Source organism: Myxine glutinosa, chromosome 11 (genome assembly GCF_964187855.1).
Source record: "Myxine glutinosa chromosome 11, kmMyxGlut1.1, whole genome shotgun sequence".
Taxonomy (NCBI): Eukaryota; Metazoa; Chordata; class Myxini; order Myxiniformes; family Myxinidae; genus Myxine; species Myxine glutinosa.
In genome coordinates, this window is record NC_136271.1 from 22,742,657 (window position 1) to 22,770,187 (window position 27,531).

General features: G+C 40.7%; 1 protein-coding gene across 5 annotated transcripts in view; it reads left to right on the top strand.

Annotated features, from left to right (window-relative positions):
- Positions 1 to 27,531, top strand: part of LOC137416274 (atrial natriuretic peptide receptor 2) — a 219,980-nt gene that overhangs the window by 116,833 nt on the left and 75,616 nt on the right. For all 5 annotated transcript variants that reach the window (XR_013624921.1, XM_078786474.1, XM_078786476.1 and 2 more), the window contains exon 12: positions 1,040 to 1,111. Coding sequence is in view for 4 of the 5 variants with exons in the window: in XM_078786474.1 (XP_078642600.1) it covers positions 1,040 to 1,111 (72 nt within the window). In the remaining variant the exon portion in view is untranslated. The remainder of the gene's footprint in view (positions 1 to 1,039; positions 1,112 to 27,531) is intronic.

Genomic DNA, 27,531 nt, shown 5'->3' on the forward strand with positions numbered 1-27,531 from the left:
AAGAATTTTGGAGATGCACAAGGATGACCTTGCCAAAAACACAGGTTTCATTATAATCAGCCTGTGTGTGCTGAAAGCGTTGGCCAGCTAGATGCAAATATCTCTTCCCTTATTAGGAATTAAACATGAAGCAAAAATGTCAAAAAACAATATGCTGGTGCAAACAAAGTGAAGTGTGTTGGGAATATTAAAGCCTACAAATACATACATGGTGGGGACATGTCCTTGTCATGGAACGCAATATTATGTCAATCTTAGAGTGTTTATTTTAACGGATATACACCATTGATTTTTATGTCTGCACCTCATTATTTGTCTGCAGTGATTTAAGTTTCTGCAGCACTATTTTCCTTGTGGATTGTTTTGTTGTTGTTGTTTTTTGTTTGTTTTTTGTATACAAGATCGAGGCTCGTGTAAGAGCTAACATTAATCACACAAAAAACAAACGGACACATAAGACGAAATAAAGGGAGTGGGAGACAAGATGGGGAGAGAGGGGGAAGCACACAAGCACAACATTTGAGAGCAGGGACATCGGGAGATCTGTGGGAGGGAGAGGACTTGTTTATCTACACCTCTTTGTTTATTTGCATTACATTTCCCACCTTTAGCATGTTGTTGTCTATATTATTTTGCTTATCTGTTTACCCTTGTTTCTAAAAAAAAAAGTTTTTTAAACTTAGCCAAAAACTAAGTAAACCACATGAATTCACCTTTTAATAAGAGCTGAATGAAAAACTAGTCTTGATCGTAAAGGCCAGTGTCAATCTGCATCGGAAAACAGGTAGAACAATTTGGTGGAATCAACAGGGCGTTCATCGAAGTATGCTAACTGCCAAGGTAAGCAAGAAGAAACTGAAGTTTTGGGCATTAACCCTTCGTCAGAGCAAAAGAGGGAGATGGGATGAAGGCATAAGTTTTGTTTTTAATAAAACAAGGATGAATAAAATTATAAAATCCATTTTGTATCTATTGCGCATGGGTGTTTGGGAGCCGGTGTGGGACAAATCAGACAACTTTTGTTTTGTATCATTAACAGGACATCTTGAAGAATGAAAGCATTGACCTCGACTGGATGTTTCGCTACTCACTGATAAATGACATTGTGAAGGTATGTCGGCTCTCGGTGCTGGAGACAACTGACTACTGGAGCTCTTTGGTTTCTTATCGCATGCTTTTGGTTTTCATTTTGTTTCTCAGCGCAAAGTTGGGCTGTTTGAGCCACAAACAAAGTGATCAAGCAAATAACGTTTTTGTTTGTCAGTGAGTTAACTGAACAGCGTTTATGTCAGGAGGCATTACCTGAAGGAGCTGAAGACACAGGACAAGCTGTGCATTTCCACATTGATGCTTCTGACCTTTTTTTTTTTTTCTTTTTTTTTTGTATACTGAATCGAGGCTCGTGAAAGAGCTGACATTTACTTCACAAACAAATCAACCAGACAACAAAATATATAAAAAGAGGGAGCGGAAGACAAGAGAAGGGGAAGCACACAAACACTTGAGAGCACACAACATTTAAGAGCAGGGAGATGTGTGGGAGGGAGAGGGCTTGGGGGGATGACGCGTGGGAAGGGGGGGGGGGGCGAAGTATAAAACACAAGGACACCAAGGACTTCCAGGACAGATGGCAACGATGGACAGATGACACTTGGCAACGATGCTCATCCGCCCTTTGACAGGTCTTCTTTTTACTCCTGGCAGGGTGACTGTTTGGCAGGGTTTGGCACACAATCGGCCTTTTCGCACGTCGTTTATTTTTCCTCTTATCCCCAGGTATCGGTGGGGCTAAGAATCACTTGGCACCGATTACCCAAGGTTAAGTTTCTTTGCACACCTCATTTTTGGAAAGTGGGATAGCACCGCAAATTGTTGAGACCATCGAACCTTGACATCACACAATAGCACATCACACGTACACCATATATTGCTTTGTGCCTAAAACGCCAATCATTGGGTGGGACTGCTGACAGTTTGCACTATGCTTCACTTCTTCGGATCTGAGCTAGCTGTTGTCTTCTTGTAGTAACGTGTGATCAGCAAAATATTTCACTTTTTTTTTTTTTGTATACAAGATCGAGGCCCGTGTAAGAGCTAACTGATCACAAAAAGACAAACTGACACATAAAACATATGATAAAGGGAATGGGAGAACAAGATGGAGAGCAGAGACATCGGGAGATCTGTGGGAGGGAGAGGGCTTGGGCGGAGGCGGCATGGGAAGGGGGGCGGAGGGTGGGAGAAGTATAAAACACATGGACACTGCTCGGACTTCCAGGAAAGAAGTCGGTATTTCAAAAAAGTGTAAAAAAGTGAATTAACGGGGGTAGAAAAGATCAAGGTTTTGGATGGGGGAAGATAAGAGATGGTGGTGAACAGCTGTTTTAAAGACCTGGAGGGAGGAGTGGGATTGAAGAGAGTGAGGGAGTTTGTTCCAGAGGCGGGAGAAAAATTATGAAAATAACATTTTAGAAAAGTTTACAAAAAATGTTACAACCCACAACAGCGAGCAATAGATACATCAATGGAAGTCACCATCTTGGGATAGGTGACCCTTGACATACATGTGTTGAATTCAAATTGCACTTCCATATAAAGTGAAGATGTTGTGCATCACTGTGGTTCCTCTATTACATGACAAATGCAGTTAAGAGTTGGTTTTTTTTTCCCCCACTTAACAAGCTGATTTACATGTTACACAATATGGAAGTTTATGGTCGTATTATTGTAAAAAGAAAGCTGAGAATGGCATTGATCGAATACATTTAATTTTTAGCTCACCTGGAACGAAGTTCAGGGGAGCTTATGCGATGGCACGTTGTCCGTCCGTCAGTCCGTCCGTCCGTAAACACTTGAAACTTCTTCTCCGAAACCGCTGATGGGATTACGACCAAATTTGGCACGAATGATATTTGTTGTGTTGTGACTAAAGTTTGTTCACGGCATTTAAAAAAAGTCGGGGTCTAAGGGGGTCTACTGGGGGTCAAAGTGGATCCAGGTTTGACCCCAAAATAGGAATTTGCTTTTTTCTCTGAAACTACACACGCAATTCCAATGAAACTTAACCACAATCTTTATCACCTGTGATGTACCAAAGTTTGTTCACGGCATTAAAAAAAAGTCGGGGTCTAAGGGGGTCTACTGGGGGTCAAAATGGATCCAGGTTTGACCCCCAAAATAGGAATTTGCTTTTTTCTCTGAAACTACACACGCAATTCCAATGAAACTTAACCACAACCTTTATCACCTGTGATGTACCAAAGTTTGTTCACGGCATTAAAAAAAATCTGCCCCTTTGAGGGTCTACGGGGGGGTGCCCCCCAAAATCGGTGTTTGCTTTCTTCTCAGAAACTACACATGCAATTCTGATTAAACTTCACCACAACCTTAATCACCCGTGTTGTACCAAAGTTTGTTCCTGGCATTTAAAACATTGGGGTCTAAGGTGGTCTATGGGTGCTTTCCCCCTAAAATAGGTATTTGCTTTTTTCTCAGAACCTACACACACAACTTTGATGAAACCTCACCATAACCTTCATCATCCGTGATGTACGAATGTATGTTTGTTCAAGGCATTGGAAAAATTGGGGTCTGAGGAGGTCTGAGGAGGTTGCGGGGGTTTTGGGGGGGGGGGGTGTTGCCCCCCAAAATATGTATTTTTTTGTTTGTTTGTTTAAAGTCTTACGATTATGTTAGTATGATTCTACATGCTGCCCTGTCTTCTAGAAACCATTGAAATTGATATATACTGTGCAGTATACTGTTTATTCTTCCAGGAGAGCACCAGGGATGTTGTTCCTCTGTTTAAATCTCTGTTTATACATGTATAGAGGAGGCTCCTTGAAAAGCAAAATGGCAAGTCTACAGCAAACTTACTATCAACTCAGTGATAGCGAGCACCACCACCATGAGTGGCTGCAGGGAAGGGTAGGATTGAACAGAGGGAGGTGATTTATAGGTGGGAGAAGGAATCCTCTGCTAGATGTCGTTAAAGCTTGAACAAAGAGTGGATGAGTAGATGATGAACAGGGTAAATATTGCTGCTGCACAGGGTTAGATACAGCTGAGAATGGGAATGTTGACAATACACATGATGCGTTATGGTAATAAGGCCGCAAACCAACGAGGGCATGTTGAAAAGTAATGCCTCCTATTCTTTTTCTCCAAAACAGATAAAGATATTCAAATGAAACAAAGTGCATTCCATACATTAGGTCTTCCCACCACTGCGTGCGGTGTTTCATGATTCTGACATTAGATGTCTCAGTGCAACGTTAGTCAAGATGGTAGAGGGCAGCACAATGTTGTCAGTGCTTTGAAACGTGAAGCACTTGAGATGAGATAACTAGAGATTACTAGTGCACCATTATGATGCCGAGAGTAAGAGGAGTCGGTGGAGTACCGCCACAAAGGAGCACCAGCCCAGACTTGGCCCCGTCAGATTTTCACATCTTCCCCAAACTCCAGGAACACCTTCATGGAGAACATTTTTCTTCTTCCGATGATTATGTCAAGGCTGCTGTGAAGCACTGGTCCAATCAGCATGGCACACAGTTCTTGTGTGATGTCATCGCAAAACTACCTGAACGTTGACAGAAATATGCACCATTGTAGAATAAAGATTCATTCATTAGTATCTGTTTATGTTTCATTCGAATATTTTTACCTGTTTTAGAGAAAAATAATAGGAGTCATTACTTTTCAACATAACCTCATATTTAAGGGTCCACAGACGCAGAAGATTTTTTTTTGATGTGATTAGATTGATTTTTAAGTATTAAATAAAGAACTGAGCGTGGTTTATAATTCGTGGTATTCGTGGTATAATTCGTGGTATAATTCGTGGTATTCGTGGTTTATAATTCGCGGTATTCGTGGTTTAATTCGTGGTATTCGTGGTTTAATTCGTGATATTCGTGGTATAATTCGTGGTATAATTCGTGGTATAATTCGTGGTATAATTCGTGGTATTCGTGGTTTATAATTCGCGGTATTCGTGGTTTAATTCGTGGTATTCGTGGTTTAATTCGTGGTATTCGTGGTATAATTTGTGGTATAATTTGTGGTATCCGTGGTATAATTCGTGGTATAATTCGTGGTATAATTCGTGGTATTCGTGGTATAATTCGTGGTATTCGTGGTTTATAATTCGCGGTATTCGTGGTTTAATTCGTGGTATTCGTGGTTTAATTCGTGGTATTCGTGGTTTATAATTCGCGGTATTCGTGGTTTAATTCGTGGTATTCGTGGTTTAATTCGTGGTATTCGTGGTTTATAATTCGCGGTATTCGTGGTATAATTCATGGTTTAATTCGTGGTATTCGTGGTTTAATTCGTGGTATTCGTGGTATAATTCGTGGTATTCGTGGTTTATAATTCGCGGTATTCGTGGTATAATTCGTGGTATTCGTGGTATAATTCGCGGTATTCGTGGTATAATTCATGGTATTTGTGGTATAATTCGTGGTATTCGTGGTTTATAATTCGCGGTATTCGTGGTATAATTCGTGGTATTCGTGGTTTAATTCGTGGTATTCGTGGTTTATAATTCGCGGTATTCGTGGTATAATTCGTGGTTTAATTCGTGGTATTCGTGGTTTAATTCGTGGTATTCGTGGTATAATTCGTGGTATTCGTGGTTTATAATTCGCGGTATTCGTGGTATAATTCGTGGTATTCGTGGTATAATTCGTGGTATAATTCGTGGTATTCGTGGTATAATTCGTGGTATTCGTGGTTTATAATTCGCGGTATTCGTGGTTTAATTCATGGTATTCGTGGTTTAATTCGTGGTATTCGTGGTATAATTCGTGGTATTCGTGGTTTATAATTCGCGGTATTCGTGGTTTAATTCGTGGAGCGTGGTTTATAATTCGCGGTATTCGTGGTATAATTCGTGGTATAATTCGTGGTATTCGTGGTATAATTCGTGGTATTCGTGGTTTATAATTCGCGGTATTCGTGGTTTAATTCGTGGTATTCGTGGTTTAATTCGTGGTATTCGTGGTATAATTCGTGGTATTCGTGGTATAATTCGTGGTATTCGTGGTTTATAATTCGCGGTATTCGTGGTTTAATTCGTGGTATTCGTGGTTTAATTCGTGGTATTCGTGGTATAATTCGTGGTATTCGTGGTTTATAATTCGCGGTATTCGTGGTATAATTCGTGGTATTCGTGGTTTAATTCGTGGTATTCGTGGTTTAATTCGTGGTATTCGTGGTATAATTCGTGGTATTCGTGGTTTATAATTCGCGGTATTCGTGGTATAATTCGTGGTATTCGTGGTATAATTCGCGGTATTCGTGGTATAATTCATGGTATTTGTGGTATAATTCGTGGTATTCGTGGTTTATAATTCGCGGTATTCGTGGTATAATTCGTGGTATTCGTGGTTTAATTCGTGGAGCGTGGTTTTTAATTCGAATATTTTTTGAGATGTTGCAGTTAAAAAAGCAAACCCATTGGGTACCGCCCCTAAAATCACGAAGGCATGACGTTATCTGCGTGATGTAATCAAAGGCAAGGTTGTCTCAACATGCGATGGATAATGGCCGAACAATTTGTTTCAGACCCGTCAGAAAGTGAATTTGATGAAGATTTTTCTGAGCAAGAATCCTCTGGCAGTCAAAATCATTTTTTTAAACTACCCGCAGCAAAACTATCCTCAAGATAACAAAGCGGGTCACGTGGGTGATCAAATTGCCATTTTGGGGGGGGGGGGGGGGGTTGGCGTGGCCAATCGAGGGTAAGAGGACACCCAAAAACATTAATATATTCCTTCCAAGATATTTAATCAAAAAAAAGCAGTGAGTAAGTGTTATGTGAAGCCATCCATATTAATTAAACCAAATTTGATTTTCTGTGTCTGTGGCGCTTTAACACAGGAAAGGTAAAGTCTCAAATCAAAGAAAAACTGTGTGGTTGGGACACATCCTTCTGAAAATGTGTAAATCGCAAACCGAAGAAAACCCAAAATTATCAACAAAATTGACCCGTCGACTGATAACGAAGACTCTCTGGCCTTCGACTGGGACTAAGAAGGACATTTGCCATGCATTGATCGACTCGCTGGCCTCGATAAGACTCACTAACCTTGATATATACCTCAAGAGAATGGAGGAGGGTAGAAGGTAAGGGACGTAGAGAACACCATGAGGTGTTTTTGGGAAGATATGAAAGAAAAAGAAGATAGAATGAGTGGGTGTGGTGGGGTGAGATTGGGGTTGGACTGAGCCAATTGTCTGTCAAAACAGGCTGCAGCACCTACAGAGGGCTGGCAGGATGGCCTAGAGGGGAGCACACTAACCTCTGTGTTGTCTAGCCTTGGTTCGTATCCTAAACCAGCTACAAACTGTCAACCTGATGTTTTGCAGGAAGGTCGAAGCATCAATGTGTGTGCCATCCCTCACGTGGACGTTAAACTTTGCACCCCGTCTGCCAGCATTAGTTGGTGGACGTTAAGTATTCCATGGTGTCCTTTGTAAAGAGTAGGCGAGCTATCGCTGGAACCTGAACAAATTGAATTCCTGCACACTCGGTCGACTATCCGGCATCAGAATAGTGACCTGTGCAGGATTTTAACCGTTCCCAAAGAAACTGCTTTGGCAGTGTCATTGCTCTGTGTATAACATGTTGCATGATGATGATGGCTGTACCTTGAGTATCCCTTTCTTATTGACTTCGCTTGACTTCACTAGATTATTTCAGTCCACTGCTTAATAGTTACACACTCCTTCCACTACTCCTCACCCCCAGCCCATTCCCATATGTCCCATTCCCATTCCCATTCCCCCCCCAAAAAAAAAAAAAAGGTTACACACTCCTTCCACTACTCCTCACCCCCAGCCCATTCCCATATGTCTCATGCATCTCCCCTTACCTTACCTTCTATCTATCGAAAACCACCTTTCCCTCTTCTTTGCCTTCCATCTGAACTCCTCTCCTTCTTCTCTTCCTTTTCTCAAATCACTTGGTTTTTTTTCTCATTTTCTTCCACACCCCTCTGTAAAAATATTTTGGGAATTATTTTAGCCAAAAATATTTTATTAATCATCATTATAATCATTAATAATATTAATAATATAATTAATGTCAATATAATCATTTTATTAAAATGTAAATTTTATTTTAATTTAATTAATATTAATATTAATAAAAAAAATAAAAAATATTTTAGTGGCCAAAAAAGGTTTGCTGTCATCCACAGAGGTACGCAGTCTTTATATATATATATATAACCACCTTTAGAGGCCATTTTTCCCCACAAAGCGGGGGTTGGCCTTTTTCGGGCACCGTGGTTGTTGTTGTTTTTCGGTCCCCTTTTTGAAGCAATGTTTTACGGCCGGATGCTCTTTCTGCCGCCAACCCTGTTTGTCGCCTTTTACGACAAACAGGGAATTACCAGTGAACTGGTACTCAATTTGCCGACCTCGGAAGGATGACAGGCTGAGTCAACCCCCCTGGCGTTAATTCAGTGATCGACCGGGATTCTAACCCAGGATCCTCGGATCCTAAGCCGGTACCCTCGCCGCTAGCCCAACACCAGGGATAAAAACACGCAGTCTGTGCAGACACGCAGTCTTTAATGTCCATATAACAAGAATGACTGCAATGTGGTCACAATCTGCACACAAAATGCGGTAACGGGCTGTTTCGGAAACATGCATTTAAAGCACACAAAATCTGAACAGCTGATTGGGAAACACACATTTAATGCGCTATTAAAATATTAACTCGACACCTCTTATCCATGTCACCCTTCCCATGGTTATATCAGAACGAGTTGATCGTCACATGGTCAAGGATTGCTTAACTCCAATATGGGGCCGGTCAAAAAGTGCGTAATGCTATTTTTTTGTTCATAAATTTGTGTAACATAACGCTTGATAACGTAACATATGATTACCATACATCCTGATTTACCGTGCAATTCGATTTTTTGGGGGGTGGTCCCTCGTCATGAATAACACTCGAACCAAACAAAGCCAATGGAAATCTGCTGCAACAAACCCGGGCAGCGTATCATCAGCAGAAGCCTATGGGCATAAAGTGGTAGGCCCACCAGAAAATCAAGATGGCAGCCATATCATTTCTTCTCGGTGCTATGGTGGGTGGAGGCAAGCGACAGATGTGGGTGTGGTCTGGCAGCTGTTCGACCAATTGGTGTACATTTCAGAAATCAACCCCCAACAAGAACCTCAACAACAACAGCAACACGAAGCTCTTGTAAACCTGCGACATGTCACAGGTAAAAATATACCGATAATAATAATATAATAATAAGAATCACAATAATAACAAGAAATTTCATCTTGATTGGATGACGTTTTGTACTTCTCAAGTTATGATGTCATAATGGAGGCACCTATGACATCATCATTCACAGATGTTATTCCACATGGAGAGTTCTTTACAATGAGCCATGTCTCAATTTTTTCTAGTCAACGCTTTCGGAGATATAGAGGTGCAAAGTTTTTCGGTTTTTCCAAGATGGCGGCCGAACCACGTGACCGATGACGTCATCATTATTATTTTTTCCCCACCAATTTATGCCGACATGGCGCTCAAGAAATTTCATTTTGATCGGATGAAGTTTTGTACTTGTCGAATTATGACGTCAAATGTTTCAGTGATTAAATGTTGTGTCGATGTACGAAGAGATGCTTCATTTATTTTATTCCTACAATATTTTTCAGCAGGATCACCTTCCATTTTCAGTCACCCAGCTTCTACACTACTACACCACAAAGAAAAAGAGACATCAAATGTATGTCTCACGACCCGCTCCAAACACAAACACAAACGCAGCTCAAGACGAATTGGAAATAACCCCTCATTCAATTTCCACCTCATCCTAATACTCATGTTGAAATCTTCCTCCGTCAATAAATTGTGTTGTCAATGTGAAAATTTTGACACATTTTACCTTCAGACGACAACTCTAGTATGCCGTCCTTGCATTCTTGGTTTTCTTTGTGGTCTCTTCACTGTAACTTGACATGTGCTGACTCGGCTCCATTATTACACTCTGTTTGGGACTACATAGATATGTGTTATGTATGATGTACACAGTGAGGCACTACTGATGGGGGTGAAGTGATTTAAAAAGCTGTGAAACAATGGAGAGAGAAGGGAGCGTTGAGGATTCGGAAGGAGTAGGGATTTGGGGTGGAGAAGGGAGGGAGGCAGGAAAGAAGGTTAGAAGAGATAAGATGAAGGCTGGAGTTATACATACCCATGAAAATGGCTTCTGTGTCCATTAATCTGTGTCCGTACTTGTTGCCATATCTGATGCATCTGCTTACACGGTGCCTGTTGTCTTATGCAGTGTCACATGTTGTCTTGCATGCTTTATTTCAACCTCTGTGACCGTTTTTCATTAGTGGTGCATATCTAGTTCAGTTGACATCCCTGTTTTGGTTTTTCAATGTATAACGAGTGGAACAGACTCAATAATCTTACAAGGCAGAATAATCTTACTGCTCCCCTCTCTGGGCCGGTGCTCCTGCCTCACACCTAGCTCGGCTTCACGCTGTTGAAACCAAAGCTTCTTTACCTGATCCATTTTTGTCATCTTTTGTTGTGGGTTCCTTACTTTCAGTTCTCTGTCCACTTGTAATGAATTAATTGATCGCTCCGCTACATAATGTACAGTTCCATTTTCACACAAGAATGCCGAAATTCCCATCTTGAAAAAAACCCTCACTACAAAACAGATCTCAGAATTGCAGCAATGTGCTCTTCCTTTCATTTGCAAGATTCCAGAGCACCATTACCAACCAACTTCTGGAACACTTGCATCAGCATTCTCTTTATGAGTGATTCCAGTCTGGTTTCTTCTGAAGGTCACAAAATGTCATTGTGTACTCGGTGAACCCAAGAATCAGCTACAGTCTAAAAATATGTTTGGATCTATCTGATGCTTTTGTTAGGGTTGATCATATATATATATATATATACTACTTGACTGGCTTCAATCCAGTTTTGGCATCTCTGGACGTGCTTTTGAATGTTTAAATCTTATCTTACAGATTGTGCATCTATTGTAAACATTGAAGGCCATTCATCAGACTCATTTCAACAGTCTGTCAGTGGTCCCCAGGGATTTGTTCCCCAGAGTTCACTTTTGTTTTCTCTTCATATGTGTCCTCTTCTTAGTTTTGTGGAATTTATTATCAGCTTTTTTTGCGATGTTTATGGTACCCAGCTCGACTTGAGCATTGAACCTGATGATGTGTCCTCTTCCACAACTCTCAATTCTATTATTACACTCTGTGCAATGCAAATGTGGATGTCCATTAATTTTCTCTAAATCAATGTGGTTATGACTTACATATTGATCCTTGGCTCTTTATCCATTCTTTGAAAGATTCCTCAGTTGTGTAATGGTTAGACTGTCCGCTTTGAGTATATGTATATATATATATATATATATATATATATATATATATATATATATACATATATATATATATACAGTACATTCAGAAAGTATTCAGACCCCTTCACTTTTTTCACATTTTGTTATGTTGCAGCCTTATGCTGAAATCGCTTAAATTCATTTTTTCCCTCATCAACCTACACTCAATACCCCATAATGACAAAGAGAAAACAGGATTTTAGAAAGTTTTGTATATTTATTAAAAAGAAAAAACTGAAATATCACATTTACATAAGTATTCATACCCTTTGCTATGACACTTGAAATTTAGCTCAGGTGCCTCCCATTTCTCTTGATCATCTTTGAGATGTTTCTACACCTTGATTGGAGTCCACCTGTGGTAAATTCAATTGATTGGACATGATTTGGAAAGGCACACACCTGTCTATATAAGGTCTCGCAGCTGACAATGCATATCAGAGCAAAATCCAAGCCATGAGGTCGAAGGAACTGCCTGCAGAGCTCAGAGACAGTATTGTGTCGAGGCACACATCTGGGGAAGCCTACAAAAAAATTTCTGCTGCATTGAAGATTCCCAAGAGCACAGTGGCCTCCATAATTCTTAAATGGAAGAAGTTTGGAACAACCAGGACTCTTCCTAGAGCTGGCCGCCCGGCCACACTGAGCAATCGGGGGAGAAGGGCCTTGGTAATAGAGGTGACCAAGAACCCGATGGTCACTCTGGCTGAGCTCCAGAGATTCTGTGTGGAGATGGAAGAAACTTCCAGAAGGACAACCATCACTGCAACAGTGCAACACTCCACCGATCTGGGCTTTATGGCAGAGTGGCCAGACGGAAGCCTCTCCTCAGTGAAAGACACATGAAAGCCTGCTTCGAGTTTGCAAAAAAGCACCTAAAGGACTCTCAGACTGTGAGAAACAAGATTCTGTGGGCTTTCATGAAAAGGCATGGGTAAACAATAGATCAGAGCAGACATCGTCACCAAGCAACCGTTTCAGAAGTTTGACGTTATAAACATTTGGTTTCCCCTTGTCTGACTGAAAGTACATGTCCTTGCAGTCCTTCGTAGTTGCATGATACAGCAGCAATACCAGCAGATCTGTATCTTCTCCGATCAGGGTTGTTGAATTGTAGGATGTCATTGCGACGGATGCTTTCACTTTGTCCAAGTCTGCATTTCTTTCAGCTTGGATGATATTACAGCCTTTCTGCCGCAAGCATTCAGAGATCAAGTGGATGAGGGCCTGTTTGTTCATATCATTTGAGAGGAAATCTTCCTTTCTCCCAACGAATGTTGTTGTATCCGATATGTTGACCTTGTTCGAAACCAGAGTTTGACTTTGTCACTGATGTGTATTGTCCTTTGTACTTGGTCCTCCATCATATCCATTAAAGACAACGGTGGCATTGCCGTACAGGTCTGACATGAAAGACGCGTAGGCGTCGGCAATTGAGCTGTTGGTGCTGCTTTTGGTCCATTTCAGTCGATGTTGAAGTGAACCACCATCTAGAACGTAGCGATCAGTCTTTGGAATGGACTGAAGAACAGCATCTTCTGACGAAGTAACATGCCATCGTATAGCGGCCAGAAGTTGTGCTTTTTCTGACTTCCGCATACGATTCTTTGCTTCAAACAAGGATGGAGGATATAGGGAAAGTTCATATTTCATTACCTCATCTAGGCACAGATTTCCCGACTGAGATACCACAAGAAACCCCTGAAATAACAGTGCTGGATCAGTGGTTCGATCCTTGGTGACCTTGAGGGCCCGAGCTGATGCTAGGGTCCTCACTGCAGTGTTTCGTTTCTGTGAATATGAGAAGACAGATTGTCCTTCCATTTTCTTCACTGTATTTCTGCCAACAATGAAAAGGTCCTGCACATTGACATCCTTGTCAGCATTTATCCCTGTGATGATGTTGCGAAGCGTCACCTCATCTGAGAATGGAGAATGCTGTTCTAGCTTCGTGACAATTTTGGCCAAGTCCATCTTGACCCTGTCTGTTCGTGACGCAGATGCCTCTTTGTGCTGTTTGCTCGTTGTGTATAAGGTTCGACAGAATTCCTGCATGGCGTAGTTGTAGGCGAAAGATGCAGGAGAAGATATTGGCCAAACAGCTCGTTGATGCCATTCCGCTTCCTCTTGTCAGCCCCCTGTACTTTTAAGGGCCCGCATCAGGGTCTGTTTGTTCACCAAGTCTAATCCAAGGTCAGCCCAGTATTGGTCGGTGCATCGGATCACATGGAATCCGTTTCTGAATTTCGAAAATACTGCAGAGTTTTCAGTTTCTATGCCTGCATATTCTGTAGGTAAAGATAAGCAGACTTTAGATAGTTGGGATGTCCAGCAGCAGCAAATATCGGTAAGCAGTCAGATAGAGCGTGGAGGTGCATTTGCCACGACCCTGTGCGACCGGCCTCGACAAGTTCCCGGGCCACTCCCAACATTTGCAGATAGTTCAGCCATAGTTTGCTCGTTTTGAACTATTAGATAATTCAGACTTTTTGGAGACTCGTGTGTGGGTAAATCTGTTTGATACAATCACTTTTGAGTAATGTTTCCAAGTCTATTTCACTCGTATCTAACATAGTATATTGTCTGTCAAGTTCTTGCATGAGGATCTCAAATCCTGGCTCATCTGCAATGACTTTGGCTGTGATCTGGTGCATCAGACACTGACAAACAAAGAGGTGTCCCCGAAACGCGCACTGCACAGCTTTTCCATTCATCATGTGCACCACAGCGTTTTCACCGTAAATCGTCTTCAAGACGTCTTTCAGGCCACTCCCATTCATCAATACTCCTATGGCCCCCATCAGATTCATGAAGGTAAGGAAGTAACAGCACAACAACAGAAGTAACAGTCCCAAGTAACAGCACAACATCTCTAACTGGGCTATTGTCTGGAACCTCATGTATTATCTCGGAAGCTTACCAAAAGTGTGGCTGGTTGTTATGTTAGATATTGTTAGATATTGGGGTGTTATGCTTAGAAGCAAGTTTGCAAATGTACTCTAGTGTGGAGAAGATACATGTCTTGTCGCCAGGGTACATATCAATCATCGTTATAAAAACTACTGAAGACCGTCCGGGATAGTCACAGTCCTTGTGTCGTACGTGCATCATTCCTTTCCAATTTGGTACTGATTGAGTGAAGCGAAAGGACATCTCCCACATTATGTCAATGTTGTGGTCCAGTTCATTGAGTAATGGCAGGGGCTGAAATTCTGTAATGCGCCGAGTGTGTTCCGTAAAACGGTATTCAATGATATCCACTTTTGTCTGGTCAATGATGTTCAAGTCGGACAGTTTGCGTCTGAGAACCATGTGATCGACGTGTTGGCCTGGCGTTACGGCTGCTATTATTCCCAAGGCATGGAATGTACCCTTTCAATCTAGGGTCACAATGTTGTGGTCGACGTTATCTGCTACAAATAACAGCATCATATGCAGTATGTTGAGGCCACCTAAAACATCAGGAGCGACTGAAGAAGAGGCATTTTTCTCAAACCTTTGCGCTTCTAAGTATGAGGAGCAATAACCCAATGGCAGAAAGACTGTCTATCAAAAACCTTGATCGGAAGTGATGATGCATTTGGACAGCGAGCCCAAGTTGTAATGGTGCTTTCATAGTCCTTTGACGCACTGCTTGAACAATCGTGTGCCCAATACTCTCTTCTTTCTGACTGGTGTCCTTTCCAACGAGAACATGTTGAAGCAGACAACGCAAGCTCGGGGGAACATCGTCTACGGCAGACTCCAGTTTAAGGTCTGTAGCTTCCGGATACTTGTCTTTTAAACAAGGAACCAAGGTTTTTAGAGTTTTCTCTCAAAGTCACAATATCATGTAGCCCCTTACCTTCAGCCACGAATATATCCTCCCTGTACTGTTCAAACAGTTTGGACTTCAGATACTGATTGTAGAATTAGTCATGCAAATATTCCTTAATCTTGTTGGCAAGGTCGGTAACGGTTAATTGTTCTTCATCGTTGGCCTCAAAGTAGGTGCACATTCTGTGAAATGCTTGTTCTTGGTCCATGTCCTTTGGTCGCCCAACTTTCTGTCGCCTACTGTCACTAGGCCCAACCCTGTGCTGCAGCGGAACATCCCTGCGAGTGTGAAAATGTACATCACATGAATGATGGTACAAAGTCTGCAGCGTGCAACTCTCCACTGAAGTATTCAATACGTCCCTGGACAGTAGTGGCCCATTCATCACTTTGTGTTTTACAGTGTGACAGTATCTTGTCCACAAAGTTATGTGTTCTAACACAGCTATAGGCATCGTAATCAACACTAATTTTGCTCGTCACAAATTGTTCCCACAGAATAAGCAGTTTGTTGCACTATGGTACGGTCCACTCAAGAGGGTGCACTTCTCTTGACGGATGTGGTTTGATCTAACTTCGCTTTCTTATGTTTCTCGATGTTCCTTTTGTTTACGTAATTCATACGGTAAGACCTGGGCACTCCAGTTCCAGCTGCTACAATGATGTCATCTCCTCTCTCAACACTTGCCTTGTTTATGCCATCAGCTCCTTTCCCACCAATATCGACTCGGTCTTCACTTCGTAACTCCTGGCACAAGGGGCAGTTGGGTTCTTGCTCCGCACTCATTTTCACGACCTGAAACAAAAAAGAGGAAGTTTTAGCCTCAATGACGTCACATGGGATAGTTTTGTTAGCATCAGGAATTCTAACTTTACTGAAATAATGATACGTAGGGATAATTTTTACACTTAACCCTTTGTCATGAATTATTTTTACGATGAAATTATAAAAAAAAATGTTTGCATTATTTTATTTCTTTAGGATGTATTTAGCTCACTGAAAGTCATATTACCCCCCAAAAATTTAACCTCAAAGGGTTAAAGTGCTTGGAAAGTGTTCAATACACCAGATATGAGTAGATATCAGACATGTTCTAACATTGGCTGCCATCTTTTTCTAACCTCATTTTTAGACCCTTTCTGGTAGTTAATTTTTTGGCAACTTTTAATATGTTGTTCTGTAGACCCAAAAGAAAAGAAAAATACCACAAAACTTTTTCTTGCAATTTTTTGGGGCGACACGGCAATTTTGCCATAATTTGACTCCACTGTATGCATGATGTTTTTTACTCTGATTAACCCTACCTAATGCAACCTTTGTACTAGAAGGTCACTGCATTTCCTCTTCATCTATCCTTTTTTCCTGTTGATGGGAACATCTCCCCATGGGGAACAACATTTATTCATGATGATGTCATCGGTGCCTTCATTATGACATCATCATTAGATGCGTAGAACGCTTGATCCGATCAGTTTGAAATTTCTTGAGCATGATCTACACAAAAATTGTATGGGAGAATTAAATTGATGACGTCATCAGTCACGTGGTTCGGCAGCCATATTGTGTTGAACATAAATGTACATCGTCAATTAACCACCCAAACACATCAGCCAATAAACACCACACAAACACGGCCTGGCGAGGGTCTGCAATCTCTGATTGCTCTTTCTTGTTTACTTATTTATTTTTTATTATTTATTTTTTATTATTTATTATATTTATGTATGCATTTATTTATTTATTTATTATAAAGTCCTACATTTACAGAATGTCTCAGAGGTTATTAAATTATTTGTTGGTCTATTAAAACTTCTTCTTTTTTTTAATCATCCTTATTTTTTCAAATCCTAAACCTACCAAGTGCTTTTTCTGTTATTGTAAACAAATATTCTCTATTTGGCTTGAGCTTAATAAATGTAGAGGATGCTGAAGCAGTGTGAGATAAAGTTCCAATGTGACTTGGTAGAGGGCGAGGGGACGCGGTTCAGACCAGTGCATACTGGAGAGTCGGGTGAAACTTTCCACCATACTTGTATACATAATTAAGAGATGTTGTTTTTAGCACAAGTTATATTGGGCATACTTCCTTTTTCACCCTCTCCATTCTCCGTTTTACCCTTTTCACTCCATATCTTTTTTCCCTTTCACCTCTCCTTCTTCTCCTCTCCCCCCTCGTCTCCCCCCTCTCCTCTATTCACTCCTTCTTATTTTCGTCCCTTTTCACAGCTCATATCTGTCCTTCCTCTTCCCGCTCCTCCTTTTGGAAAGGGGCTTGTTGATTGCAGGCTGCGGCTTGGCAAAGTTCTCATACAAATTATTGCTCCTAATGAAGGGCCGGAGTAAAGTAAGGCCGCTGTGCGTAAACAGTCGAACATTCATGTAAATAGCAGGGTCATGAAAAACATTTTTTCCCCTGGAATGCATGTCTCACTCCCTCTTTCTTAACTGATTTGGCCAAACACTCAATCTCATCCCTGAAACCACTCCTCACATCTCCTGCCCCCTTTTTAGGCCTGCTCTGTGCTTTCTGTCGTTTTTCTTTTTCGTCTTACTCACTTTTTTAAACATATCCTCCTTTTCTTAAAGGACACACTTTTCTTTTATTGCTCTGCATCTCATTAAAAACACTGTTTTATTTGATCTCCATTTGCTAAGAGACAAATCAAATGTTGCCTTCGTGTTTTTGTTAACAGTGATCTAGGCCTCATGGAAGGGCTTGTACAAAAATCACATGTAGGATCAAGACATTAGTAGATCTCAATGTGGGCTGGCAGGATGGCCTAGACCTAGAGGTATTTACACTCGCCTCTAAGTTGTCTAACCTGGGTTTGAATCCTGACCCAGCTATAAACTCTCATCCTGGTGTTTCACAGGCAGGTTGATTCATCAATGTGTGTGCCGTCCCTTGGATGGATGTTAAACTGAGCGTACCCTCTACCTTCATTAGTTAGTGGATGTTGAAGATCCGATGGTGTTTGTGGTGCTTGTGGTTTTTTTTTTTCACAGGGCAGGTGTACGCGTCTGGTGCTGTAGTAGGATGTGGTTTACCACTCGTTTTAAGCTCTGCGAGCGAAAAGAAGGCCAAGTGTGTAAGCCCTTCCTTCCAGTGCATAGCGTCTACCCTTGCCAAGACTTTCAGACTACCTCCTAGTCGTGCACCATGGTACAAGTGCTCTTGAGGGCACTGGCTAAATATCTGGAGGATCTCAGAATAGGTTGGTACCCTGGAGGTGTAGTGTGCATGGCCCTCCCTTGTGAGTACTTGCTGTGACACTCATGAATCCAACTCGGGTAGGTGAAGCTCTTTAGCCTTGGTAGGCAATCCACCTAGGAGAAGGAAACTCTAATTGTAAATTCCCCTGCTACCTTGCAGAGTATGTCTCCTTGGGCAGAGGGTAGGTCCACAGATGATTCTGTGGTGGCGTCAGAAAGGGCATCCGGCCACAAAAAACATACCTCAAATATGCCTTTTGGCGAAGCAGCCATTGGGTGAATCATGGCTTACACATGCAAGTATGGAAACGGCCAAAAATGATGATGATGGTGTCCTTCACAGTGTCGGCGCTTATCGCCGGCACCATGAACAAGTTACAACTTCATGTGCAGTAACTACTGATGGGAGGACGATAGGAAACCTCCCAGTATAACCCTTGTTAAGAAACTGCTTTGGTGGCACCGACCCTCTCTAACAGAGTGTAGCTTTACAAAAATTACGATATTAATAGACAATGGGCAAATGTGTTTTGTCACATGCAAGGGGTGTATGAATATATCACTCACACCATCCCCGAGATGAATGGTCCCGAGACTGTGATCATATGAATGGTCCTGAGACTGATCATATGAATGGTCCCAAGACTGTGATCATATGAATGGTCCCGAGACTGTGATCACATGAATGGTCCCGAGACTGTGATCATATGAATGGTGCCAAGACTGTGATCATATTAATGGTCCCGAGACTGTAATCATATGAATGGTCCCAAGACTGTGATCATATGAATGGTCCGGAGACTGTGATCACATGAATGGTCCTGAGACTGTGATCATATCGATGGTCCCGAGACTGTGATCATATGAATGGTCCTGAGACTGTGGTCATATGAATGGTCCTGAGACTTTGATCATATGAATGGTCCCAAGACTGTGATCATATGAATGGTCCGGAGACTGTGATCATATGAATGGTCCCAAGACTGATCATATGAATGGTCCCGAGACTGTGATCATATGAATGGTCCCAAGACTGTGATCATATGAATGGTCCCGAGACTGTGATCATATGAATGGTCCCAAGACTGATCATATGAATGGTCCCGAGACTGTGATCATATGAATGGTCTGGAGACTGTGATCACATGAATGGTCCTGACACTGTGATCATATGAATGGTCCCGAGACTGTGATCATATGAATGGTCCTGAGACTGTGATCATATGAATGGTCCTGAGACTGTGATCATATGAATGGTCCCGAGACTGTGATCACATGAATGGTCCCGAGACTGTGATCATATGAATGGTCCTGAGACTGTGATCACATGAATGGTCCCGAGACTGTGATCATATGAATGGTCCTGAGACTGTGATCATATGAATGGTCCTGAGACTGTGATCACATGAATGGTCCCGAGACTGTGATCATATGAATGGTCCCAAGACTGTGATCATATGAATGGTCCCGAGACTGTGATCATATGAATGGTCCTGAGACTGTGATCACATGAATGGTCCCAAGACTGTGATCATATGAATGGTCCTGAGACTGTGATCATATGAATGGTCCCGAGACTGTGATCATATGAATGGTCCCAAGACTGTGATCACATGAATGGTCCCAAGACTGTGATCATATGAATGGTCCCAAGACTGTGATCATATGAATGGTCCCGAGACTGTGATCATATGAATGGTCCCGAGACTGTGATCATATGAATGGTCCCGAGACTGTGATCATATGAATGGTCCCAAGACTGTGATCACATGAATGGTCCCGAGACTGTGATCACATGAATGGTCCCAAGACTGTGATCATATGAATGGTCCCGAGACTGTGATCATATGAATGGTCCTGAGACTGTGATCATATCAATGGTCCCGAGACTGTGATCATATCAATGGTCCTGAGACTGTGATCATATGAATGGTCCTGAGACTGTGATCATATCAATGGTCCCAAGACTGTGATCATATGAATGGTCCCAAGACTGTGATCATATGAATGGTCCCGAGACTGTGATCATATGAATGGTCCCAAGACTGTGATCATATGAATGGTCCTGAGACTGTGATCATATGAATGTTCCCGAGACTGTGATCATATGAATGGTCCTGAGACTGTGATCATATGAATGGTCCCAAGACTGTGATCATATGAATGGTCCCAAGACTGTGATCATATGAATGGTCCCGAGACTGTGATCATATGAATGGTCCCGAGACTGTGATCATATGAATGGTCCCAAGACTGTGATCATATGAATGGTCCCAAGACTGTGATCATATGAATGGTCCTGAGACTGTGATCATATGAATGGTCCCAAGACTGTGATCATATGAATGGTCCTGAGACTGTGATCATATGAATGGTCCCGAGACTGTGATCATATGAATGGTCCCAAGACTGTGATCATATGAATGGTCCCGAGACTGTGATCATATGAATGGTCCCGAGACTGTGATCATATGAATGATCCCGAGACTGTGATCATATGAATGGTCCCGAGACTGTGATCATATGAATGGTCCCGAGACTGTGATCATATGAATGGTCCTGAGACTGTGATCATATGAATGGTCCCGAGACTGTGATCATATGAATGGTCCCGAGACTGTGATCATATCAATGGTCCTAAGACTGTGATCATATGAATGGTCCTGAGACTGTGATCATATCAATGGTCCCAAGACTGTGATCATATGAATGGTCCTGAGACTGTGATCATATGAATGGTCCCAAGACTGTGATCATATGAATGGTCCCGAGACTGTGATCATATGAATGGCCCCAAGACTGTGATCATATGAATGGTCCTGAGACTGTGATCATATGAATGGTCCCAAGACTGTGATCATATGAATGGTCCCGAGACTGTGATCATATGAATGGTCCTGAGACTGTGATCATATGAATGGTCCCGAGACTGTGATCATATGAATGGTCCCAAGACTGTGATCATATGAATGGTCCCGAGACTGTGATCATATGAATGGTCCTGAGACTGTGATCATATGAATGGTCCTGAGACTGTGATCATATGAATGGTCCCGAGACTGTGATCATATGAATGGTCCCAAGACTGTGATCATATGTATGGTCCTGAGAGTGTGATCATATGAATGGTCCCAAGACTGTGATCATATGAATGGTCCCGAGACTGTGATCATATGAATGGTCCCAAGACTGTGATCATATGAATGGTCCCGAGACTGTGATCATATGAATGGTCCCAAGACTGTGATCATATGAATGGTCCTGAGACTGTGATCATATGAATGGTCCCAAGACTGTGATCATATGAATGGTCCCGAGACTGTGATCATATGAATGGTCCCAAGACTGTGATCATATGAATGGTCCCGAGACTGTGATCATATGAATGGTCCCGAGACTGTGATCGTATGAATGGTCCCGAGACTGTGATCATATGAATGGTCCCGACATTGCCGAACAGTTATTAGCCGATTAGAAACCACTCACGAGAAAAATGGAAATACGTAACGACTTCTACTTATCTAACATATCGACTTCTGTTTTTCTAACATAACGACTTCTGTTTTTCTAACATAACGACTTCTGTTTTTCTAACATATCGACTTCTGTTTTTCTAACATAACGACTTCTGTTTTTCTAACATAACGACTTCTGCTTATCTAACATAACGACTTCTGCTCATCTAACATAATGACTTCTGCTTATCTAACAAAATGACTTCTGCTTATCTAACATAACGACTTCTGCTTATCTAACATAATGACTTCTGCTTATCTAACATAACGACTTCTGCTTAATCTAACATAACGACTTCTGCTTATCTAACATAATGACTTCTGCTTATCTAACATAACGACTTCTGCTTATCTAACATAATGACTTCTGCTTATCCAACATAACGACTTCTGCTTATCTAACATAACGACTTCTGCTTATCTAACATAATGACTTCTGCTTATCTAACATAATGACTTCTGCTTATCCAACATAACGACTTCTGCTTATCTAACATAACGACTTCTGCTTATCTAACATAACGACTTCTGCTTATCTAACATAATGACTTCTGCTTATCTAACATAACGACTTCTGCTTATCTAACATAACGACTTCTGCTTATCTAACATAACGACTTCTGCTTATCTAACATAACGACTTCTGCTTATCTAACATAACGACTTCTGCTTATCTAACATAACGACTTCTGCTTATCTAACATAATGACTTCTGCTTATCTAACATAACGACTTCTGCTTATCTAACATAACGACTTCTGCTTATCCAACATAACGACTTCTGCTTATCTAACATAACGACTTCTGCTTATCTAACATAACGACTTCTGCTTATCCAACATAATGACTTCTGCTTATCTAACATAACGACTTCTGCTTATCTAACATAACGACTTCTGCTTATCTAACATAATGACTTCTGCTTATCTAACATAACGACTTCTGCTTAATCTAACATAACGACTTCTGCTTAATCTAACATAATGACTTCTGCTTATCTAACATAACGACTTCTGCTTATCTAACATAACGACTTCTGCTTATCTCACATAATGACTTCTGCTTATCTAACATAACGACTTCTGCTTATCTAACATAACGACTTCTGCTTATCTAACATAACGACTTCTGCTTATCTAACATAACGACTTCTGCTTATCTAACATAACGACTTCTGCTTATCTCACATAATGACTTCTGCTTAACTAACATAACGACTTCTGCTTATCTAACATAATGACTTCTGCTTATCCAACATAACCACTTCTGCTTATCTAACATAACGACTTCTGCTTATCTCACATAATGACTTCTGCTTATCTATCATAACGACTTCTGTTTTTCTAACATAACGACTTCTGTTTTTCTAACATAACGACTTCTGCTTTTCTAACATCACGACTCCTGTTTTTCTAACATAACGACTTCTGCTTATCTAACATAACGACTTCTGCTTATCTAACATAATGACTTCTGTTTATCTAACATAACGACTTCTGTTTTTCTAACATAACGACCTCTGCTTTTCTAACATCACGACTTCTGCTTATCTAACATAACGACTTCTGCTTATCTAACATAACGACTTCTGCTTATCTAACATAACGACTTCTGCTTATCTAACATAACGACTTCTGCTTATCTATCATAACGACTTCTGTTTTTCTAACATAACGACTTCTGTTTTTCTAACATAACGACTTCTGCTTTTCTAACATCACGACTCCTGTTTTTCTAACATAACGACTTCTGCTTATCTAACATAACGACTTCTGCTTATCTAACATAATGACTTCTGTTTATCTAACATAACGACTTCTGTTTTTCTAACATAACGACCTCTGCTTTTCTAACATCACGACTTCTGCTTATCTAACATAACGACTTCTGCTTATCTAACATAACGACTTCTGCTTATCTAACATAACGACTTCTGTTTTTCTAACATAACGACTTCTGTTTTTCTAACATAACGACTTCTGCTTTTCTAACATCACGACTCCTGTTTTTCTAACATAACGACTTCTGCTTATCTAACATAACGACTTCTGCTTATCTAACATAATGACTTCTGTTTATCTAACATAACGACTTCTGTTTTTCTAACATAACGACTTCTGCTTTTCTAACATCACGACTCCTGTTTTTCTAACATAACGACTTCTGCTTATCTAACATAACGACTTCTGCTTATCTAACATAACGACTTCTGCTTAATCTAACATAACGACTTCTGCTTATCTAACATAATGACTTCTGCTTATCTAACATAACGACTTCTGCTTATCTAACATAACGACTTCTGCTTATCTAACATAACGACTCCTGTTTTTCTAACATAACGACTTCTGCTTATCTAACATAACGACTTCTGCTTATCTCACATAATGACTTCTGCTTAACTAACATAACGACTTCTACTTATCTAACATAATGACTTCTGCTAATCCAACATAACCACTTCTGCTTATCTAACATAACGATTTCTGCTGATCTAACATAACGACTTCTGTTTTTCTAACATAACGACTTCTGCTTTTCTAACACCACGACTCCTGTTTTTCTAACATAACGACTTCTGCTTATCTAACATAACGACTTCTGCTTATCTAACATATCGACTTCTGTTTTTCTAACATAACGACTTCTGTTTTTCTAACATATCGACTTCTGCTTATCTAACATAACGACTTCTGCTTATCTAACATATCGACTTCTGCTTATCCAACATAACCACTTCTGCTGATCTAACATAACGACTTCTGCTGATCTAACATATCGACTTCTGTTTTTCTAACATAACGACTTCTGCTGATCTAACATAACGACTTCTGCTGATCTAACATATCGACTTCTGTTTTTCTAACATAACGACTTCTGCTTATCTAACATAACGACTTCTGCTGATCTAACATAACGACTTCTGCTTATCTAACATATCGACTTCTGCTTATCTAACATAACGACTTCTGCTTATCTAACATAACGACTTCTGCTGATCTAACATAACGACTTCTGCTGATCTAACATAACGACTTCTGCTGATCTAACATATCGACTTCTGTTTTTCTAACATAACGACTTCTGCTTATCTAACATAACGACTCCTGTTTTTCTAACATAACGACTTCTGCTGATCTAACATAACGACTTCTGCTTTTCTAACATCACGACTCCTGTTTTTCTAACATAACGACTTCTGCTTATCTAACATAACGACTTCTGCTTATCTAACATAATGACTTCTGTTTATCTAACATAACGACTTCTGTTTTTCTAACATAACGACTTCTGCTTTTCTAACATCACGACTCCTGTTTTTCTAACATAACGACTTCTGCTTATCTAACATAACGACTTCTGCTTATCTAACATAACGACTTCTGCTTAATCTAACATAACGACTTCTGCTTATCTAACATAATGACTTCTGCTTATCTAACATAACGACTTCTGCTTATCTAACATAACGACTTCTGCTTATCTAACATAACGACTCCTGTTTTTCTAACATAACGACTTCTGCTTATCTAACATAACGACTTCTGCTTATCTCACATAATGACTTCTGCTTAACTAACATAACGACTTCTACTTATCTAACATAATGACTTCTGCTAATCCAACATAACCACTTCTGCTTATCTAACATAACGATTTCTGCTGATCTAACATAACGACTTCTGTTTTTCTAACATAACGACTTCTGCTTTTCTAACACCACGACTCCTGTTTTTCTAACATAACGACTTCTGCTTATCTAACATAACGACTTCTGCTTATCTAACATATCGACTTCTGTTTTTCTAACATAACGACTTCTGTTTTTCTAACATATCGACTTCTGCTTATCTAACATAACGACTTCTGCTTATCTAACATATCGACTTCTGCTTATCCAACATAACCACTTCTGCTGATCTAACATAACGACTTCTGCTGATCTAACATATCGACTTCTGTTTTTCTAACATAACGACTTCTGCTGATCTAACATAACGACTTCTGCTGATCTAACATATCGACTTCTGTTTTTCTAACATAACGACTTCTGCTTATCTAACATAACGACTTCTGCTGATCTAACATAACGACTTCTGCTTATCTAACATATCGACTTCTGCTTATCTAACATAACGACTTCTGCTTATCTAACATAACGACTTCTGCTGATCTAACATAACGACTTCTGCTGATCTAACATAACGACTTCTGCTGATCTAACATATCGACTTCTGTTTTTCTAACATAACGACTTCTGCTTATCTAACATAACGACTCCTGTTTTTCTAACATAACGACTTCTGCTGATCTAACATAACGACTTCTGCTTATCTAACATAACGACTTCTGCTTATCTAACATATCGACTTCTGCTTATCTAACATAACGACTTCTGCTTATCTAACATAACGACTTCTGCTTATCTAACATAACGACTTCTGTTTTTCTAACATAACGACTTATGCTTATCTAACATAACGACTTCTGCTTATCTACCATAACGACTTCTGTTTTTCTAACATAACTACTTCTGCTTATCTAACATAACGACTTCTGCTTATCTAACATAACGACTTCTGTTTTTCTAACATATCGACTTCTGTTTTTCTAACTTTGATGATAGCGGCAGGGGAAGAAATCCTGATCAATCTCCAGTTAAATTAAAGTGAAAATGATGTTAATGGCAATGTTTAGCCACAAGCACAGTAATATTTAATAAAATACGATTATGGAAATGGCTAACTATGGCACAAACTGTGATGGAGTCCCAACTGCATGACGAAGAACATGTACTCAATAATTTATGAACTACTGGCAGGAGTACCCAGCATTGCCGGACTTTTGCTTATCTAACATAACGGTAGAGGGGGAGGGGAGCAGGAGAGGGAGGGGTGAGGAAGAGAGCGGGGGGAGGGGAGGTGGAGGTGAAGGCAGAGGGAGGGGTTAGGTATACTACATATACATCTTTTTTGGGGGAGGGGGTGGCTTTTACAGACCCCTCCGTTTTGGGGGAGGGGGGAGAGGGGGGAAGGGAAGGAGGAAAGTTTTTCCCATGCAAGGAGTGCTTTATAACCTCAGTGTTGCATAGGTGAGTTGTTGCACCAGGTGGTGCTACATGGTACACATTTAGATAGATAATTTACGCCCCTCTCCCGGTCGCCCACGCCCCCGAATGAGGCCGCGGCCACATAGCCTATGATACTCCCCAGACAAAGTTGTATTTGTATTTGTACCCTGAGTAAAGTAAAAAAAACATTTATAGCTGGAGTACCCGCGTTGCCCAAGCGAAAAAGAAACATTAATGCATTTGAAATGAGGGCAAATATAATGGAAAAGCAATTACCATACCTCCATATCAGAATCCATCACAAATGTCAAATCATCATTTTCCCTTTTCATTGAATATATTGTTATGAATTTTGGGTAGGGGGATATATAGATCCAGGTAGATCTGAATTGGTAGGTGCTTCGACTGTCGTGATAGGGAATCTTGATGTCATAAGCTCTGTAGCCCGGATGTCGGATAAGTTGGATATGTGTCCCCGCCACGAGAGGGCGGGGC